Here is a 21257-nt window from a genome sequence, read left to right on the forward strand (position 1 = left end):
GGAAAGCACGCGCCCCGCTGAAGTTCTTGCGGCAGAGGCGGCAGAAGTAGGGACGGTTGGCGTTGTGCACATCCACGTGGTAGCTGAGCTCTAGCGGGCGGCTGAAGGCCTTGTGACAGACAGGGCAGTGGTGGCGCACGTCCGAGTGCACCAGCATGTGGCTCTTGAGCGAGGCGGCCTGTTTGAAGGTCTTGGCACAGACATGACAGGCAAAGGGGCGCGCATCGCCGTGCAGTCGCTGGTGGCGGCGCAGCGCGCTGGAGAAGGTGAAGGTCTTGGTGCAGAGTGAGCAGGCGTAGGGCTTCTCGCCCGTGTGGATGCGGCGGTGCTCCTTCAGGTGCACCTGCTGCGTGAAAGTTTTCTTGCAGGTGGCGCACTGGAAGGGTCGCTCGCCCGAGTGGATGCGTAGGTGCTTCTGCAGCGCTGACGCCTTGAAGCAGTCGCGGCTACACACCGGACACACGTAGCCACGTTTGTCCTCGCCAGACCACCGCATCGCTGCCGCCCTCACCCTCGTCATCCCCGTCGTGCCGTCTGATTCTGACAAAAAAAGCAGTGGCCCAGGAATGATCGCAAGAATCAAGCCAACGGCTCACAACAAACAAAACTGTTGGAGAGGAACAGTGAGCCAAGGGGCAAGGTACCGTATTTATTCTAATTATCATCCATATTCTAATAATCGCCCAGTGTGTGTTAGCAATTACATAAATAAAAAACATTGATACCTCATTATTGCCCCTGCTGCTAAAAATTCCCCCCAAAACTTGCGTTTTCCTCCGCGACCGCATGCCGACATCATTGCGCAACTTTAAATATGACTGATTTGACAGCACGTCGAATGTCCCTTTTATATTGTTTTTCTCCATAAACTATGATACAATTACACTCGTCACTCCGCTACAATATCGTTACACAATTACGTTATCGGGGCGTGCGCTCAAGACGATCGCGATAACATGACGTGCGCAACATGTGATGTGCGACGGTAACATGTCGCATCGATGGAGCGTCAATTGACGCACCCCGCTGTTAGAGGTAGATCAAAACAGCCGCTGTTCTAGTGTTAAGAACACCAGTGAGATGCAGGTATTGCATACTACACAAGGAAAATATGCATATCGCTCATTTCAGTGCCCCTTGGCGATCGGACAAAAGGTGTTCCCTATTAATCGCCCACCACCCCTGTTGGACATAAACCTTCTCTAATTATCGACCTGGGCAATAATTTGAATAAATACGGTACAAGAAATCACCCTGATAAAAGGGAAAATGGAGAGGAAGACAAAGTCAAGAGGACAACCAGCATGACAAGGGTGAGGAGCAGCGTACGGATGAGGGTGGGGCTCCAGTCCTCTTCTTCGCCATCAGAGTTGATGAGACCGTTGACCATTTCCTCCTCTCGCTGCTCGCCCACCCTGCTGTCCAGGTCGCCACTGTTACCAGGATGCTGCTCCTCTTTGGTGAGCTCCTTCTTCTGAGGATGACATCATGGTCAACGTCGTCATTGCGGTGAGGCTTTTCATCTCATTTCTCGAATTGCAACTTTACATTGATATGCTCCCACCAGCAATTAAGTTAACAGCAAAGGCAGTTGGCCACTCTTGCTTGCTTGGAGCGTTTTTCTTTTATGCGGTGCCTATCATTTGGAGTGTAGAATCAACCAAACCACAACACAGATGAAAAAAGCCAAAGCCCGAAAAAAGGGTATGCTCCCCATATTGAGATTGACATAGCATGAAACAAAAGATGCAATTCGCCCTCTCTGTGTGAGATTGGAAACCTGCCCAATTGTCTTCAGTGTACAGCAAAAGCAAAGTGATCGACTTGGAACTCTTTGGGATTTCTCGTTGCTATGCAAGAAGAACACGTCAGTGCAGATTGGTGAGACTCTGCCAAATGTGATTTTCTCACCTGAGCTTGCGCGTCTACTGCCTCCGCGCCGGCAGGAAGGGTCAGTGCAGGCAGGTCCAGGAGCTCCTGGCGCTCGTGCGTCTTGAGGTGCTTGCGCAGCTCGTACGGCCTGAGGAAGCACTTTGAGCAGACGTGGCAGCGGTGCGGCCGCTCGGCCGTGTGGATCTTCTCGTGGGCCTTCAGGTTGGTGGCATTGGCGAAGCTTTTGCCGCACACCGAGCAGCCGTGCAGCCGTGTGGCAGCGTGAACCTCCAGGTGCTCTTTCAGCTTGTACGGCCTGGAGAAGATGCGACCGCACAGCTGGCACTCGTGGACTTTCTTCTTTTTCTTCTTCTTCAGGCGCGACGAGCCCTCCGCTGAAGACGGGGAAGAAACGGCTTGACGGCAGCTACGAGACGACCACTCGACCCAACGCTCAAACTGCCCGTGCAGCGTTGTGGCAACAGTGTGTCAATCCACAACATTTGTTCAGTGCACTTGGCTTGGATTTGCCCTTTAACTAGACAGATGTTTTTCTTTTTTTTCTCTTCAATTCCATTAGCATCAAGTGAAAAGAAAAAAGAGAGAGAAAGGCCGAACTCTGCAGAAGCTCGGTGACTGGATACTTGCAAATACAAGAGCCAAGGTGCGCCACAAAGGGCGCGGCCGAGCCAACGGTGCTGGTCACCTGGCAACGAAGAGCGGTCCTGCAAAGACTCCTCAATCCCACCCTGCGAAGGCTCCTCCTCCACACTGTCCCTCTCGTCATCCTGCCGGCACAGGAATGTCGCCTTTACTCGTCGAAAATGACGCGCGCGCAGGTGGGTCACAATTCATGTTTGTCCTCGGGTTGGGTCACTATGCCGCAAAGTGTGCGCCACGTGGCCGACCACTCACTGCGACGGCGTCTGCATGTTTCTGTAGATGCTTTCGGAGCAGTCCTGGCCGGTTGAAGCTCTTGCCACAGATGGAGCAGGGATGCGGCTTGCGGCCCGTGTGCAGTGTGGCGTGGTCGCGGAAGGCTGACGGCGTGGTGAAGACCTTGCGGCACACGGCGCAGCTGTAGGCGTCGCCCAAGTGCGTGCGCTGGTGCTCCGAGCGGCCCGCCGTGGAGGCGAAGCGCTTGGGACACAGCGCGCAGGCGTACGGCCGCTCACCCGTGTGCACGCGCTGGTGCTGGCAGAGGCAGAAAACAGCAAAGATGAGCACAAAAACCAATAAGAAGACTGGAAAAGCGCGACAAAAATCAGATACAAAAATGGGACCCATTTTTGTCCAGCTGGCTGTTGTCGCACAAAGAACGCACCGCAAAAAAGATCTCCACAAGAAAGCTCTTTAAATGGAGAGGAGCCACAAAACTAGCACGTATGCAATAGCTATGTACGTGAGCGAGTGTCCTGCACGTGGCACCTCCATCGGTTAGTGTCTTTTTCCTTTGGGCAAATAAGTACTTTGCCTTCATTGGCGACCACCTTCTCTTAGTATTTGCCAAGAGAAAGAAGAAGAAATTGAGAACAAGGAAGGAGCCATCGTCGTCGCAAGGTGTGATGTACGGCTACCGTTTCCTATTTTCATCAGCAAAAGCTGCCACGATCAAGTGGGACAGCCTCCCTTTGGCCAAAAATGTGCAACACGCCAGCGCTTTAATTGATCGAGCAACCCGAGGCGAGGCTCATCAATAGATGGATTTTGAATCGCCAAGCTTTTTGGCAAGAGGCCCAAACCTGCAGAAGGTATCGTCGCTGCAGGAAGGCACGGCCGCACTGGTCGCACACGTGCGGCTTCTGCGGGGCATGTCGCAGGCGGTGGCGGCGCAGGCAGCCCAGCTGGGCGTAGCGGGCGTCGCAGTCCGGGCAGGCGTAGGGCTTCTCGCCCGTGTGCACGCGCTGGTGCACCTTGACGTTGATCTTCTTGCTGAAGCGCTTGCCGCACACAGGGCAAGCGTGTGGCTTCTGGCCAAAGTGTGCCGCCATGTGGTCAGAGAGGCGCGACGGGCACGTGAAGTCGCGCTCGCACAGCGTGCAGCGGTGCCGTCGTTTGGGCGGCGCCGTCGGGACTTTGCCTGGGAAAGGGCACTTGAGCTGTGACGGGCGGCTGCTCACATCAGTGTGGCACACTAGTAGTATGACTTGGACTCGGGGGCTCCTTCTCTTTGGACTTCATTCCAACACACAATTTGTCTGGCAAGATTACAAACTTGGAGAGTAATACCTCTGTCTTCTATTTTTATGCACACTTTGGTCTCCTAAGGTTCAGACTATTTTATGGGGGACCTGGAGCACCAAGTATTTTTGGGAGTGTTCCTTGATGTCAAAATTTGAGAAGCCCCCGTGATAAGCGTGAGTTCCCCCCCCCCCCCCCCCCCCCCCGTGACCGTTACCTTCAGCCGGCAAATCGCCAAGCTTTTCTTCTTCTGCTGATTCTTCCATTTTCACTTGGTTCATCAACTCCACACTAAAAAAAAAAAAAAAAAAAAAAAAAAAAAAAGAACAAGTTACTAATGAACAGCAGTCACTCACATTGGATCATAAATACTGGCAGGAAAATCATGGATAAATCTGAAGCAAACTTAATGTTTACTACGATCCACTCACCCCACAGGTGAACGAAATTTTAAAACAAACATCGCTCACACCTCCCAAATTATTTGGCAATCACGTGTGACGTTGAAGGCGACACGATGCGCTGACGACGCAGAATGCGAGAAATATTCCAAATGGATATTGCTAAATGTTGCCTTCCCCGAAGCAGTTTGTTGTTCTCATGAATGCAACACATTCTATGTACAACGCACGCAGCGGAACTGCACATGCGGTGTTTTTCTCACTTGAAATAGACGAAATGGCTCTTTTGAGCTTTCCCATCCTCTAGTTACAGGGAGCGACAGTAACCAAATGCACTTGGTGACAACTCAAAGGAACTTGCACTACTCAGAAGCACCTTAGGAGCCCTCAAAACAGCATATCCGCTAAGCACAGGCAGCTAGCATCCCTGGTGGAGCAGAAGCCTCTTGAGAAGGCTAACGAAGCGGCTGCTTCCCGAACCACGGGCAATTCAAGGGATCTGGAAAAAGTATCGTCGAACCCGAAGGCGGCTAGCAAAAGTGCATTTAAAAAAAAAAGAAAAAAAGACGTCTACATCTTACACACGACCGAGATGATGGTAACGCCAGCTCGCTTGGCTAACAGCGACGTGACGTGTCAGCCACAAACGAAAATACAAAAGCAAAAGGCCGACTTTGCGGTCAACTCGTGATCCGGAACGCATCAATGCTGAACGACTAATTACCTCCAGGGAGCAGCACGGCGACCGTGGAATTAGCAACGTTTTTGCGTCGCGTAAAAAGCTCGTAAGCGGTCACGCCCACGCGCGCGCACAGCGCGTGCTTAAATGAAGTCAGAGGAGCGGTGATGTCAGAGGTCCCAACTATCCCACTACGTATTTCTAAAGAGCAAAACAAACTACAGTCAAACCTCGGTTTTCGACCACAATCCGTTGCAGAAGACGGTTCTCGAAGCGAATCGTTCGAATTCCGCATCTATTTTACCCATTACAAATAATGGAAGAAAATTAATCCGTTCCAAGAAAAAAAAAAAACGCCTTTGTTTTTAAGCATTTTTGTCCGATCGCGCAACTGCACCGCGCTGGTCGCGTTATGGTGACAGAGCCGCCGCTGAAATTTAGAAAATGTTTTAAAAGTCGTGATGTACTTTCCAAAATTTAAGTGGACCTCAGTGCGCAGGGATCTTAATTTTGTCCGATCGCGCAACTGCAGCGCACCGCCGAACGCGCAACAGTAGCGCGCCTCCGACCACGCAACCTCACCGCGCTGGTCGCATTATTGTGACAGAGCCGTCGCTGAAATTTAGAAAATATTTTTAAAGTCCTGATGTACTTTCCAAAATTTAAGTGGACCTCAGTGCGCAGGGAGCTTAATTCGTTCCGATCGCGCAACCGCAGCGCGCCGGGCGCTCACTGTCGCATTGCTCTAAGAGCGTCTTTGTGTTTTCGGATGGCTTTACTGCTCTCATTTGCTTTCTCTGGAGGCATGATTTGGGGTTAATACAATCCTGAAAGTAACGAAAATACAGTAACAACGGAGTCAGTCGGGTTTTCTCGGCTCATCTCGCGAGGTCCGAAATTTGTTCGACAACCGAAGATGAAAAACGTCGACTTTTTCAGTCGAATTCTGACTGATTCAAGAACCGGGACGTTCGAAAACTGAGGTTTGACTGTACTAGTTAAACAAATTCTCATTGTGAGCTGACGGCTAAATTTTGGTGACAGTCGTAGACCCTGGACAGGTCGCCATCCGATGTCAGGCCACACAGACACCTATTTGGAGCAGTCGCCAGACAGTTTCGGTTTCTTTGTGTGTCTTTGGCATGTGAAGAAATTGACAATAAAGCTGACTTTGAATTTGAAAGGACTGGTCGCCAATTATGAGTGGACGTGAGCAACACACCCAGTCAATGTCAGGTCTCACCTGACAACTCATTAGACCGATGACACGCAGGCAATACAATTTTTTAAAAAAGTTTCTTTCAGCAAACTGCAAGGGGCGGATGGCGCTTTTATTAGTGCTGGCAAAAATAAGGTAGCCGTGTGACTGTTGTCAAGGCAACAGACGGCAACAGACAGCAGCAATGTCGCGAGCACACGGACACGAAGTGTTTGTGCAAATGTGTACTTAATGTCTGTTATTTCTTTAGGACGCTCGCCAAATGTTTGCGCGGTCCGAAATGTCCTGATGAACCTGAAACAACCTTTGACCTTTACAGGTCACATGCTAGACAGAAAGACTTGACGGGTGTCTTCACTGTTTCTTCTTGACAACGTGCGCGCAGTCGTATTTGCCCCGGACGACGGTGAGCTTGACGCCGGGCAGGTCTTGCGTGCGTCCACCCTGCACCAGGACCACGTTGTGCTCCTGCAGGTTGTGGCCCTCGCCCGGGATGAAGGCCACTGCCTCCTTGCCGTTGGCCAGACGCACGCGGGCGCACTTCCTGTTAGCCGAGTTGGGTTTTTTGGGCTTGCGGATCATGGTTTTGAGGACTACCGCCTGCATCTGCGGGCGGCCAAAGGTGGCGCCCAGCACTTTGGCTGCTGCCTTGGGCTTGCTCTGCCGTTGCATCTGGTTGAGGGTGGCCATGGGGCGAAGCCCTGGGAGGCGTACCCGTGTTCCGGCCTGCTGGGATGCTGCACGCATGCACACATGAATGTACGAATGAATGAATAATATTATATACAAATCATCCAAAAAATGACATTTATTAATTATTAGTGATCATTAGCTGAAGCCCAAAATGTATTCGTGTCGATTGTTTTTTTTTTACTGAATAAGAGAAAGCTATTAAAACATGACTTACAATTTTCATCTATATCAAAAAAGGACATTGTTTTAATTCATTAAAATTTAGGAGCTGAAGAGGAATATATTTTGCGACTTGCCTTGAAAGAAGGTCGTGAGCCCCGTCGTACCCAAACCTCGCAACAGTGACATCACTGAAACGGACAAGTCTCATTACGTCACATTCATGCACTCACTGGGTCAGACAATCGTGTTTGTTTCACACAATGCACATCGCACACACAAAGCTCCCGGGAACGAAATGTGATCCATCTCGCAACAGTCAATATCAAATAAAGAATGTGAACAATAACATGCTGATTAAAGTCATCTATTGCGATAAGGCAGTACAGCGTATCTCGCACAGTCCTATGTTCACGTTTAGGGCGAGCTAAAGCGTCCTTGCGTTAGCTAACTGTTAGCAATTAGCAGCCCGCAAACGACCAACCTTGGTATGACGTCATTACAGCGCTCAAACAACAGCCTCGCGGTCTGCAGTGACTCTTTCCTCGGCGCCAGACTAATCACGTCATACACGTCGCAACATTTTTACTAAGAACACACATACAACACGAAAACAAGCCGTTTACAAGCTAGGAGGTCACCAGGAAGTGGGCTGGCAAAAGAAGAGTACTTCCGGGTCAAAGGTTCTCTTCTTTGTTTTGTTAAATGACAGGGGAAGTTCAAATTCAACAGGAAAAAAGGTACGTACTGAATGTAAATTACGCACCATCTACTCAAGAAACGCATTAATCATAAAAAAAAGCTTTTAAAAAAAAACAAAAAACAACAACAACAAAAAACATTTACCGTATTGGCCCGAATATAAGACGACCCTGATTATACGACGACCCCCTCTTTTTCAGGACTCAAGTTTGAAAAAAATACTTTTTGAACTCCAAATTAAATTTTTATACAGAAAATTATTACATCTGAAACAAATGATTATACCAATATACATTTTCGAGAGAAAAAGCATGTTATTTTGCCTCATTCAAATCATGCAAAAACTGTCTATCACATCTTAATATCTGAACATTTAAATTTGTAAACTAAAGTGCAATCACATTTGTAAATGAATGGCTTCTGGTTTTTGAAATGTAAATAAACCAATCTACTGTGGTAAAACAACAAAATTGCAATAACTGCATTAACCATCAAAGTGAAGTCTAACTGTAACTGTAATCTTGAAACACATCGAAATAAGGAAAAACATTGCAATAAAATAATGCAAACTGTTACCGCTATTGTTGGGGAGCCTGAGGATGTATAGGGCAGGGGTCCCCAACCACCAGGCCGCAGAGCGGAACCGGTCTGTGGGTCACTTGGCCGTCAAGCTGCACAGACAAAAATATGTATATATTTTTTATTGACGATCAATTAATTCAGGTCAAGACACTTGTCCCGGTGATGTGACATGTTTCCCCGGTCGAGCCAGCAAAGCCAGCAAAAATGAGTAAGAATTTACTCTGAAAAATGTAAATAATGTGGCGATTCTCTCCCAATTACATCCGTCGGTGCAGGTGTGTCTCGTGACACAGGTTAATTCAGGTCAAGATGCTCGTCCCGGTCACGTGACATGTCACCCCAATCGATCTAGCAAACCAAGCAAAAATGAGCAAGAAACAGAGATGTTTGGAAAGCTTCTTCGGAAAGGGAAAAAAGACCAATGAGGAGACAGAAGAAGAAGAGGCTACGCCTTCTACGAAAAGGAAAGCTGTATTTAAAATTCCTGGGGTCTTACTTAAAATATGGATTTATCACCACAGGTGACACGCCAAGCCCACTTTGCATAATATACATGCATAATATGTGGCAACAGGCTAGCTAACAAGTTAATGAAGCCTTCAAAACTGCTTCGGCACATGGAGACCAAGCGTCCAGCATTAAAAGAATCAAGAATCCAGCATTTCTATTGGCCATGTTTGAGCGTGCCAAACAAGGAATTTGACTTCGGTACATCACAGCCTCTGTTCAACATTTAGGTGACTAACAACAGTGCATGTTGAAAATTGACAATTATTCTCAAACATCCCCTGATCTTAAACTCCCAGGAGGGCAAGGAAAAACTAAAAACGCCAAGTAGGGGAAATGGGATACCTTGAGAAGGATCCCTTTTCTAGGATGACCAGGCTGCAATAGATGCAGGGTGGACACATAGTACACATAATACAGACAATTAAAAAAAGGCATGGAGAGCAGGATGTTATTGTACAGCAATGACTCTGAGACTCTAAGAGTGGTGTGAGTTCATCAGAGCAACAGCCTGGGGGAAGAAGCTGTCTGTGTGTCTGCTGGTTTTGGCGTACAGAGCTCTGTAACGCTGTCCGGAGGGGAGTAGTTCAAACAGACTGCAACCTGGGTGAGAAGGGTCTGTAGAGATGTTACTTGCACGTTTCCTGGTCCTGGACAGGTACAAACACTGGATAGATGGGAGGTTGATTCCAATAATCTTTTCTGCAGTCCTGATTGTCCTTTGCAGTCTGTACTTGTCTTGTTTGGAGGCCGATCCAAACCAGACAGTGATGGAGGTGCAGGGGATATCCTGGATGATGGCAGTATAGAAGGTCTTCAGCAGCTCCTGCGGCAGGTTGAACTTCCTGAGCTGTCTCAGAAAGTACAGCCTCTGCTGGGCCTTCTTCCGGACAGAGTCTGTGTGGCTGGTCCATTTCAGATCCCGAGAGATTGTGGTTCCCAGAAACTTGAAGCTGTCTGTGGAGAGAATAGTATTACTGCGGATAGTGAGGGGTGAAAGTGGTGAAGGGTCTCGCCTGAAGTCCGCTGTCATCTCCACGGTCTTGAGCGGGTAGAGCTCCAGGTGGTTTTGGCTGCACCAGTGGACCAGCCGCTCCACCTCCTGTCTGTACTCAGTCTCATCACCGTCCCAGATCAGTCCGATGAGAGTGGTGTTGTCTGCATATTTCCGGAGCTTCACAGAGAGGTGGAGGCAGGCACCGTGAGCTGGATGAGCTTCTGTTGGAGGATGTCAGGAGCGATGGTGTTGAACGCCGAGCTGAAGTCCACAAACAGGATCCTGGCGTATGTTCCTGGGGTGTCCAGGTGGTGCAGGATGTAGTGCAGTCCCATGTTGTCTGCATCGTCCACCGACCTGTTTGCCCGGTAGGCAAACTGCAGGGGGTCAAGCAGGGGACCCGTGACGTCCTTCAGGTGGTTCAACACTAACCGCTCGAAAGATTTCACGACCACAGATGTTAGGGTGACAGGTCTATAGTTATTCAAACCTGTGATGGCGGGCTTCTTGGCCACCGGTACGATGGTGGAGCTCTTGAAGCACGAGGGCACCTCACACAGCTCCAGGGAACGGTTGAAGATCCGTGCAAAGGTGGGTGCCAGTTGTTCAGCACAGACTTTCAAGCAAGAAGGGGACGCGCCGTCTGGGCCCGGTGCCTTCCTGACCTTTTGTCTCCGGATCATCAGGCACACTTCCTCCTCGCGGATCTGGAGTGCGGGCGTGGCTTCTGTAAGAGAGAGAGTAGGTGATAACGGTAATGGAGGTATGGACAGAGCGGTTGTGGGGGGAGGTGAGTATGTTGATTGTGCTGCAGGAGGTCCTATTGTGTGGCTGGACCGATCAAACCTGCAGTAAAACCTGTTTAGCTGGTTTGCAAGCCTTGGGTTCTCCACAGGACGGGTGGTTGGTATCTTGAAGCCCGTGATGCTCTGCAGACCTTTCCACACTGTTGAGGGATCAGGATTGGCAGAGAGGTGTCTCTCCAGGTTCTCCCTGTAACACCTCTTGGCTTTCCTGACCTCTCGGTTCAGTGTGTTTCTGGTCTGCTTGAACAGGTCCCTGTCGCCACTCCTGTAGGCCTGCTCCTTGTCTTTGCGCAGCCTCCTGAGGTTCGGTGTAAACCAAGGTTTGTCGTTGTTGTATGTGCAGAAGGTCTTAGTCTGCACACACAGATCCTCACAAAAACTGATGTACGATGTGACAGTGTCAGTGAGTTCATGCAGGTCTGAAATTGACACTCCCCAATCGGTGCAGTCAAAACAGACTTGGAGGTCCTGCTTTGACTCCACTGTCCATTTCCTCACAGTCCTCACCACAGGCTTAGAAGTTTATAATTTCTGCCTGTAGGCCAGGATCAGATGAACTAGACCAGGGGTGGGCAAACTTTTTGACTGGCGGGCCGAATTTGGTTCTAAATTTAGACCCGGGGGCGAACCAGGAGCAGATGGATGTAGTGTTTGTGCGAAGTAATAGAAATGACATGTAAAAGTCATTGCATAAAATGTTTGTACTTTTAGTAGGTAGTAATGCATGGATATTCCAAAAAAGCTTTTTGAAAACAAATGCATTTATTAACAGCATTAAAAAAATATTTCACCAAAAAACTACTCAGTGATTCTCGTTATATACGACGCTGTTATGAATAATAGTTTCCATCATTTCAGCGCCTGCAGGTCAGATTTATGAAATATGTTTATCTAATGAGGCGAAATCACATCAAACGGCAAACATTCTGACCAAATACATCATCTTGAAGAATCAGTGAAAGAATACATCTAAATAAAGTAATAAAGAAATCAATAGTATTGGTCTGTGTGCATCATGGTCTGGAGTAAAATTTGTTGTGGTAATTCTTAGGATAGACCCGAGGTGTCGGTCTGTTAATCTAGATCAGGGGTGGGCAACCTTTTTTACTCAAAGAGCCATTTAGGACCGCCCCCCCAATGAAAAAAATCACCCGGAGCCACAACCCATTTTGACATCATTATATATATTATGCATGTATATATTATGCTATGTACAAAAAACTATTGCATTTATGACAAATCAAAGAACTGCTGCAGAGAACACAGAATTTTATTTCTCTATGTAACAAAAAGCATTTTACACTTGTTGATGCTTAATTTCAAATAAAATACCCGGTGTCTATTTGAGTCCTCGTATTTAAGAAATAAAAATCCAAACTTACCCAACCCACTGAAAAAAAATGCAAACAGCCTGCAGTCACCTGTCCTCTTATTTATGAGATAAAAATCCAAACTTATCCAAATATTATCCACCAGCACTGAACGAACAATGCAAACCAAAAAAATGCGCAGTCTGCTTCTGTCCCATCGCGTGTACTGGAGTGTGCAGCCAGTTGTCCTCCTGAATTAAAAAAGGACTACTTCACTTAATATACTATAGTTATGTATTTATGTCACTTTTATAGTTCACATACATGCATGCACGCTCGTATGCACGCACACACACATGGAAAATAATAACCAATTAAAATATTTATTTTACCTGATTAATGTGATTTGCGCTCCTGAACCTCGCTGCACAGCTTCTTCACGTCAGGGCTGTAAGATGTCACCTTCATCTTCAAACAGGAACGTAAGCTAATGTCTGTGAGGCGTGAGCGGTGCTTGTTTTTAATAAAGTTCATGTTGGAGAAGACCTGCTCACAGATGTATGTGGATCCTTAGACTGCCAGGACCCCAAATGCATACCTCTTCATGTTTATGTAGCTGTCAGGGATGACATTCCATGTCTCAAACACAAGTTTGTCCTGTTTGGGAAGGTTTGCAATGTCGCTCCATTTGTGATTCTGAGCGAGAACGGCCTTCTGACAGGACACATTTTCAAGATCAGCTGTCAAGCTTTTGAGTTTCAACACCCAGATGTCCTTGTCAGCGATGTCGGCCAGTTCCATCTCCAGATCAGGTTGACTTACACCTGCAAATGCAGTCATGTTCAACAGGGATGGATCGATGGTCAGGGGAGTGACAGGGAAGGATAAGGTGTTTTTTTCCTCTCTGAACTCACAGAATCGTTTTCCAAATGATGTTTGCATTGCAGTGATTACAGATTGCAAATACTGTGAATTTATGGCATTGCCAGCTTGTTGGAACTCTCTCAAAGCGGGGAAGTGATACAGTGTACCTCGCTGTAAATCCTTGGGGAACGCTGTCAATTTGCGCTCGAATCCCAGCACCTCTTCCAGCATGTGCAAGAGCTGTGCCTCCTTTCCCCTGAAGAGATGTGTTCAACGTGTTCAGGTTTGCTGTCATATCAACCACGAAGTGGAGTTTTTCCAGCCACTCTGGCTGTTCCAGTTCAGGAAAAGCGAGTCCTTTGTTGCTGAGGAAAACTTTTACCTCTTCCAGACACGCTGCAAAGCGTTTCAGCACTTCCCCTCTGGACAGCCACCGGACTTTGTTATGCAGCAAGAGATCAGAATACGCGCTGTCCAACTCATCCAGTAATGAGTGGAACTGACGGTGATTTAAACCTTTTGCCATTATTTTGTTAACAATTTGAATGACAACATCCATTACTTCTGTGCATTCTGGAGGAAATGTTTGCACAGACAATGCTTCTTGATGCAAGATGAAATGGAATGTCAGCAACTTTCTATCCAGTGACTTCTGCAGTAAAGCCACAAAGCCCTTCTGAGCTCCCGCCATAGATGGTGCCCCATCAGTAGCCACGGACACCAGGTGGGTGGTCTTTATTTCTTTGGTTCTTAAACAATCCAAGCCAGCCTCGCAGATGTCCCCCCCCCCCGTGTTTGGCCTTTTAACGGTATCAATTCAATAATTTCTTCCTGTGGCCCGGCAGCGCTCACGTATCGGCAGAACAGCGCTATTTGTTCGATGTCATTTTTGTCTTTGGACAAATCACAGGCGATTGCATACGCCAAAGCTGAATTTTATCTTCAATCTGCTTTCTGTTGACGTTTTCTGCCATCGTCACAGTTCTGTCTTGGACAGTTTTTGCAGAGAGAGGCATGTCTTTTATTTTCTGCAAAATTTCGTCTTTGTTTTTGAAGTCCGAGAACAGATGTTCTGAAATCTTAATAAATGTTTCTTTGAGGTATTCTCCATCTGTAAATGGCTTCCCATGCTTGACTATTTCCTGAGCAGCCACGAAACCTGCACATGTAGTTGAATTTCCAGTCTTAATCCACTTCTTGAAGTGACTTCTGCTCACATCAGCCTTCCGCATCAGCTCCGAAACGGCCTTTTTTCGCTCCTCTCCCTTGGGATATTTTTTAGCAAAGGCCAAGTGTTTGTTCTCGAAATGTCTCGCAACATTTGACTTTTTGTTGTTTGCCAATTTTTCACCACATATTAAGCAGACTGGTAAACCAGTTTCATCAGCAGTGAAAGCAAAAGAATCTGCCCACGATAAACGTTCTGTTATCTTCAGAAATGTTCCTTTTCTTGGATTTATGCCTTCCAGGCAGGGGTAAAAAAATCACGCTGGCAGTGTGCTGGAAAAACGCCGGCTGCCAGACGTGAGGGACGCCAGGAATTCGAATGTCGCTGTTGGGTCTAAATACGATTAGACATTAAATCACTCGCTGGAATGAAGAGGAGAAGACATCCAGAACAGGTTTACTCGCGAGGAGAACGATAGAGAAAGCAATCTCAGTTACAACCTCCATCAGTTCTGAGTCCTTACTCCACGTGCCCCTCTTTTTAATGTTATGGTTGCCCTGGTTACAGAGGCGTTGCTACACTAAGGGAGGGGGGATTGTGTCTGTAGCAACGCTGATTAGCAAAAGAATGTAGTGTGGTGTGAATTAGCACTTCGTTGTTGGCTCGTGACCCCCCGCAGAGGCCGTCCCCAGCTGTCCTCCCTCACAGTTGGCTGACTCTTCCTCGACCAGGGTCAAATACCCTGAAGCATGTTGATTGCCGCTTTGCTGTGGAACAAATGCAACTAGACCTTTGCTAACTTTATCTACTTGGTAATTAACACATAATAATAATAAGTAACTTGTCCTAAACATTTCAACACACATTAAACAAATGTGAGGTAACCGGTATGCAGTTCCTTAAACAAACATTGAGTAAATATGGGATAACTTTTATGCAACTACTTCTAACTGTATGTAACCCTTAACAAAGAAAAACAGGTCTGATAAACTACAATCTATGAACCAAACCTACATCTAAATGAAAAGGAATGAAGTTCCTGTGAATCAAACAAAGAACATGTCACCTATGCAAATAAGCCCTGCTCATTGTTAGTGAAGGCCTCTTACGGGAACCAAAACACACAGACAACATAAGGACAGGAAGGATACAAATGGCTGACAGAGATCAAAAGACATCCCTATCACTAAAAAGGAAGAACCTAGATTAAAGGAAAGATAAACTCGTAAAGGCGAGGCCTCCAGGTCTGGCAGGCCAAAGCTTCACTTAAAATTATTCCAACATTTCCCCCTGTTTATCACATATTTGCTCAATTTTTACATCACCAAAAACACCCACTTCACTCGATTTTCAGTTGTCGGATCACAGGTATGAGCACAAATATATTTACACTAAAAAGGTTAATTGTTGCATCATCATCATTCGGAAACACACAGATCTGGGAAAAAGTCTGTAAAGTCGAGTGCAAAAATTTCATCTTCATCGTTATCATCAACATGTTGGCGTTCAGACATTAGGCATACCCGGGCCATCTTATCTTCCATGGGCGATATTGCTGTAGTGATGAGACAATTAAACAGAGCACGCAGACATGGAATACAACAACATCCACACAAGGTGAGTATAGCAGTAAATACTGCAACTGATATTATAATTGAGGACACAAGTGCTTTATACTTCCCAAAGGCATGCATCCAGTTGTCCCACATTGATGTGTCCACGCCAGAGTGCTCTTTCATCCTCGTGTTGAGGGATCGCAGGCCTGCAATGGCCTTTGTCAGGCTCCCATCAGGAGCGGTGTTGTTGGGGATAAAGGTACAGCACTGTTCTCCGAACATTGCATAGACCCCTCCTTTCTCAGACAACAACATATCAAGAGCAATGCGATTCTGGAAGGCCATTAGGGAAGTTGTGGCTAGCTGTTCATGCACTGCCTCAAGCCCCGCTTGTGTCCAATTGCCCAATTTTTGCACGTTGTAATGGATGTAATTTATCCTGTCTACGTTTTTGTTTATCGTGCACCACCAACAAATGGAAGACTCCCATCCTGCTGCAATTTGGTCAACTAATTTTTATTAATCAGGAACTCTTCTGGGGACTCTAATTGCATCAATTAAAGTCAGATCATCGTCGCCTCTCAAATTTAAAGACATTTTGGTTTTTACCAGCTTTTCCCCAGATCTTGGTGCGTCGATACATATACAATTTTGCTTGACTACATTCTCTAGAAGCAGTGGTTTCTTTTATTTTCCTCAACGGATATTATATAGAACGCTCTGTTGCACATTTCACAATCAGTAGACGTGACAGATTTCACACAATCTTTGGTCAATGGTAATGGTACAACACATTTTAGAGATATTAATTTCATTCTTTAACTTCTACAGCTGTTGTTGCCAAAGTATTATTTCGTTACATAACTTGTTTGCCACTGTTAAGGCATTCAGTGTTTACTTTGAAGCCAATTCAATCCATTTTGAGAATGCATCTATTATGACCAGGCATTATAACCCTGTGGATTGAGTTTAGCACATGGTAAACAAGCTCTACAATTTTTTTTTGTTTAATAAATGTTTTGAATATGAATCAAATCCATATGTTGTATAAAGCCGACTGAACTGCCCTTTCATCCCCCCTGTTGAGCCATGTGTCAAGTCAACATCACGTGACAACTTCATGGCTCAATATTGCTGCCCATATGTATCGGTTCATTTGTACGGGCAGATAATATTGCTGCCCATTTGCATCGGAAGTTTTTCTTTCTCAAAGTGACAAACCAATCCACCAATTGGAAAAAAAATCAACAAAATAACTGCCAGTGAATTAATATAATAGTTTGTTGTTGTTTCTTAACTTTAACTAGCTCAATCGCTCTCTTATTCTCAAATTTTAAATTTAGCTTTGAAATGTCGTTATTACATAATTTTTCTTCATCCAATTCCAGAAAGCAAGTTCTTTCCATCTCTCAAATTTTGTTTCATCAAGGGTAGGCATTAATGCAGTGTGGACCAGTTTCTGCCCATAAACAAATTGGTTGCTTTTCTTTACTTCCTATTTTTTCAAAATTGATTTTGTTTTGCGGTGCAAATCAGATAGACTACAGTCTAATAAATTATTTTGTGCACCTACGTATATTAGCCAATTTCATCCTTTTAACACATAACACTGACAGCACACAGACAACACAAAAACAGCAGAGACACAGATCACAAACAATACCAACAAACAACGCTGCGCAAACGTCATCCTCTATTTTGACGTTTTGGTTATACCTTTTTTTTTTCTCATCAGTGCCTTTTATCCTTCATGCTAATGTTGTCACATCTTCCTTAAGCACCACCCTGCTTCAAACATTCTCTGAGAGACTCACACTTTCCCTGCCTCGCCCACAGCCATAGCACCCCCCGTGCGAGGGGGGGACGCGGCATCAATGTTGATTGGTCACAGGCTGGCCATTTCCTGCAACAATCATGATGCCGGCCCACCGCCCACACGAGCATAGCACAGGCCTACTCGCACAGCCCCGAGCCGCGACTACGCGCGAGCGCAGGCACGCTTCCTATCAAGCCACCGTTCTCGTCACTTTCTGACACACACGTCTTATTTTCTCTACTGCCACACACTGCTCATCTTAGGTTCTCCAACCAACTTAAGCACACCATCATCCACTTCTCAATTATTTTGATGGACAATTGTGCGCCATGTGGCCCTTTTCTCCACAATTCCAACATTCACGTTCACTATAAGGTACAAATCCTCTCCCGTGGCCCTTGGAGCCTCCTCTATTAGTGGCTCCTCGCCCCCTCTGACCTTTCCACCCTCTGCCTGTATCTTGGTAGAAAGTGTCACTGTCCTCATCTCCTTCTTTTTTCATCTTTCTAGGGTCTCTCTTTGTTTTCTCTTTCATGGTGCCTCTAAGTTCTATCAATTTGGTTGTTTTTAGTTGTCCCTCAAATTTATATTTCTTAACCCATTTATCGAGGTTTTTAAGTCGGTCGGGATCCTGCCTTTCAATCATTTTCAAATCTTTACATTTAAGATTATCTCGGATATTATTTTTACTCTTCCCGTTCCCCATTTTAATCAATTTGGTCCCAACTGTAAAACCATAGGGGTTTCTAAAGTCGGGTGTTTCCAGTAGGATAACGAAAAGATCCTGTGGTGATTCTCACTTCTACCAGCGTTCTGGTGGAGAATCCTTGCCTATTGCGTCCACAGAACCACGTTATGTGTTCCCCACTGCTTTAATATGGAACACTGTATCTAGTGATACGTATTCCCATTCACACTCTCAATCACTCAGTATTACGGAATTTTCGGCATCACGTGGACTTCCGCTGACCTTTTTAGACGGGCCTCTCCATCGGACACCTCTGTCCTTTAACCGGTTTGTTACACCTGCGTTGTGTAACTTTTATTTAAACGGACCTTTCCGTTTTGGTACCTTTAGAACGAACCTCTCCGTTCTGTCCTAGGACTTTTATAGGGCACAACGAGCCCTCGGCCGCTCATTGCTTTTATATAAAAAAAACAAACTCACCCTCTGGTTCTCCTCACCTCTGCACCTCGGACTGCCTTCAACCCTTAGATCCCAGCTGACGAGCAGACAGCCAGCCTTTGAAAAGGATTCTAGGACCCCACCTAGGAAGGTCCTGCCGCGCGCGGTCTTTCTGGATCTCTGCTGCTGTCCGCTGGAATCCTCAGGTGTGTTGGCATCCAGCTCGAAGGACCAATTAAATGTTGGGTCTAAATACGATTAGACATTAAATCACTCGCTGGAATGAAGAGGAGAAGACAACCAGAACAGGTTTACTCGCGAGGAGAACGATAGAGAAAGCAATCTCAGTTACAACCTCCATCAGTTCTGAGTCCTTACTCCACGTGGCCCTCTTTTTAATGTTATGGTTGCCCTGGTTACAGAGGCGTTGCTACACTAAGGGAGGGGGGATTGTGTCTGTAGCAACGCTGATTAGCAAAAGAATGTAGTGTGGTGTGAATTAGCACTTCGTTGTTGGCTCGTGACCCCCCGCAGAGGCCGTCCCCAGCTGTCCTCCCTCACAGTTGGCTGACTCTTCCTCGACCAGGGTCAAATACCCTGAAGCACGTTGATTGCCGCTTTGCTGTGGAACAAATGCAACTAGACCTTTGCTAACTTTATCTACTTGGTAATTAACACATAATAACAATAAGTAACTTGTCCTAAACATTTCAACACACATTAAACAAATGTGAGGTAACCGGTATGCAGTTCCTTAAACAAACATTGAGTAAATATGGGATAACTTTTATGCAACTACTTCTAACTGTATGTAACCCTTAACAAAGAAAAACAGGTCTGATAAACTACAATCTATGAACCAAACCTACATCTAAATGAAAAGGAATGAAGTTCCTGTGAATCAAACAAAGAATATGTCACCTATGCAAATAAGCCCTGCTCATTGTTAGTGAAGGCCTCTTACGGGAACCAAAACACACAGACAACATAAGGACAGGAAGGATAAAAATGGCTGACAGGGATCAAAAGACATCCCTATCACTAAAAAGGAAGAACCTAGATAAAAGGAAAGATAAACTCGTAAAGGCGAGGCCTCCAGGTCTGGCAGGCCAAAGCTTCACTTAAAATTATTCCAACAGTCGCACATCGGCGGATGTGACGCATATTTTGGGCGGTAAAAATATTAAAAACGTTTAATTTTAATGTTACAAGTTTACCATAATCTTCAAATTGAGAATTATATTTTAAAATGAACAAACTAAAATAAAATTAAATTTTTATAAAATATTCATTATTTTCCAAAGTCACAGGAAGCCACAACAGAAGGATGGAACAGCCACATGTGGCTCCGGAGCCATGGGTTGCAGACCTATGATCTAGACCAGACATGCTACGGCCCGCGGGCCACATCCGGCCCACGGGGCCGTTTAATCCAGCCCGCCAAACCTGAATAAATTGTATTATTGAACTCTTTTTTGGGTCATTTTCCCTACAATTAGTATGTTTCCCCAATAGATGGGGGAAGCGCCCGCCTGCGCATTTACTCCCGGAGGCCTTGTGAGAAAGCTCGGTGCACACTCACAAGTGCGTGTATGTACTAAGTAGTACGGACCCGGCGCACTCCGCGCTCTATTTCCATCAGTGCCGAATTTTGAGTGTGGGCTGTGACATCAGCATTCTCGTAATTCGCGCGCTGAGCTTTCAGATACAGTTTTACATTAATGCCACCCACAAACCTTCCCCTGGAATCCTTCCACTAAAATGAGTGGCCCGAGGAAAAGAAAGGTGGACACTGAGTGCCGAGTGTTTTAGAAAAAAGAAAGGACAATTTGGTTCGACCTACGTGTGTGAGCAGACGTTCCGCCACATGAACGTCAACAAAGCCCGTCACAGCTCTATAAGTTAACGGACCGACACCTCGGCTCTATCCTAAGAATTACCACAACAAATTTTACTCCACCCCTCCGTGAGTCGTCACCTTATCGTGGTGGAGGGGTTTGCGTGCCCCTATGATCCTAGGAGCCATGTTGTCGGGGGCTTCATGCCCCTGGTAGCGTCACCCATGGCAAACGGGTCCTAGGTGAGGGGTCAGACAAAGCACGGCTCACCCAAGCCCCTTATGACAAAAACCACAAATGAACTTTGTTTTCCCTCGCCCGGACGCGGGTCACCGGGGCCTCCCTCTGGAGCCAGGCCTGGAGGCGGGGCTCGAAGGCGAGCGTCTGGTGGCCGGGCCTTCGCCCATGGGGCCCGGCCGGGCATAGCCCGAAAAGGAAACGTGGGTCCCCCTTCCCATGGGCTCGCCACCTGTGGGAGGGGCCGAAGGGGTCGGGTGCAATGTGAGCTGGGCGGCAGCAAAAGGCAGGGACCTTGGCGGTCTGATCCCCGGCTGCAGAAGCTGGCTCTTGGGACATGGAATGTCACCTCTCTGGCTGGAAAGAAGCCCGAGCTGGTGTGCGAGGCAGAAAAATTCCGACTAGATATAGTCGGACTAGCCTCCACGCACAGTTTGGGTTCCGGTACAAGCCCTCTCGAGAGGGGCTGGACTCTCTTCCACTCTGGAGTTGCCCACGGTGAGAAGCGTCGAGCAGGTGTGGGTATACTTATTGCCCCCCGGCT

General features: G+C 46.7%; 2 protein-coding genes and 1 long non-coding RNA gene across 6 annotated transcripts in view; 1 reads left to right on the forward strand and 2 right to left on the reverse strand.

The window, feature by feature from the left end:
* The window catches only part of LOC125975147 (zinc finger protein 420), a 5512-nt gene extending 168 nt beyond the window's left edge, over positions 1–5344 (reverse strand). The window contains exons 1-8 of one of the 4 annotated variants that reach the window (XM_049730336.1): positions 5179–5344; positions 4271–4344; positions 3615–3952; positions 2788–3066; positions 2579–2660; positions 1912–2267; positions 1330–1474; positions 1–540 (exon numbers count right to left, since the gene is read on the reverse strand). The exon at positions 1–540 is cut by the window's left edge and continues 168 nt beyond it. In XM_049730336.1, the coding sequence (XP_049586293.1) occupies positions 1–540; positions 1330–1474; positions 1912–2267; positions 2579–2660; positions 2788–3066; positions 3615–3952; positions 4271–4334 (1804 nt within the window). In that variant the 5' untranslated portion in view covers positions 4335–4344; positions 5179–5344. The other 3 variants (XM_049730337.1, XM_049730338.2, XM_049730335.2) reach the window with 3 other exon arrangements.
* Positions 1–21257, forward strand: part of LOC137840631 (uncharacterized) — a 146008-nt gene that overhangs the window by 49720 nt on the left and 75031 nt on the right. The window lies entirely within an intron of this gene.
* Positions 6444–7884, reverse strand: mrps12 (mitochondrial ribosomal protein S12). Its single transcript, XM_049730370.2, has 3 exons — positions 7689–7884; positions 7342–7395; positions 6444–7089 (listed from the first exon to the last, which is right to left on the reverse strand). The coding sequence occupies exons 1-3, from the start codon at positions 7702–7704 to the stop codon at positions 6707–6709; spliced, it is 453 nt and encodes a 150-aa protein (XP_049586327.1). The 5' UTR covers positions 7705–7884; the 3' UTR covers positions 6444–6706.

The sequence above is a fragment of the Syngnathus scovelli genome, chromosome 9 (assembly GCF_024217435.2).
Source record: "Syngnathus scovelli strain Florida chromosome 9, RoL_Ssco_1.2, whole genome shotgun sequence".
NCBI lineage: Eukaryota > Metazoa > Chordata > Actinopteri > Syngnathiformes > Syngnathidae > Syngnathus > Syngnathus scovelli.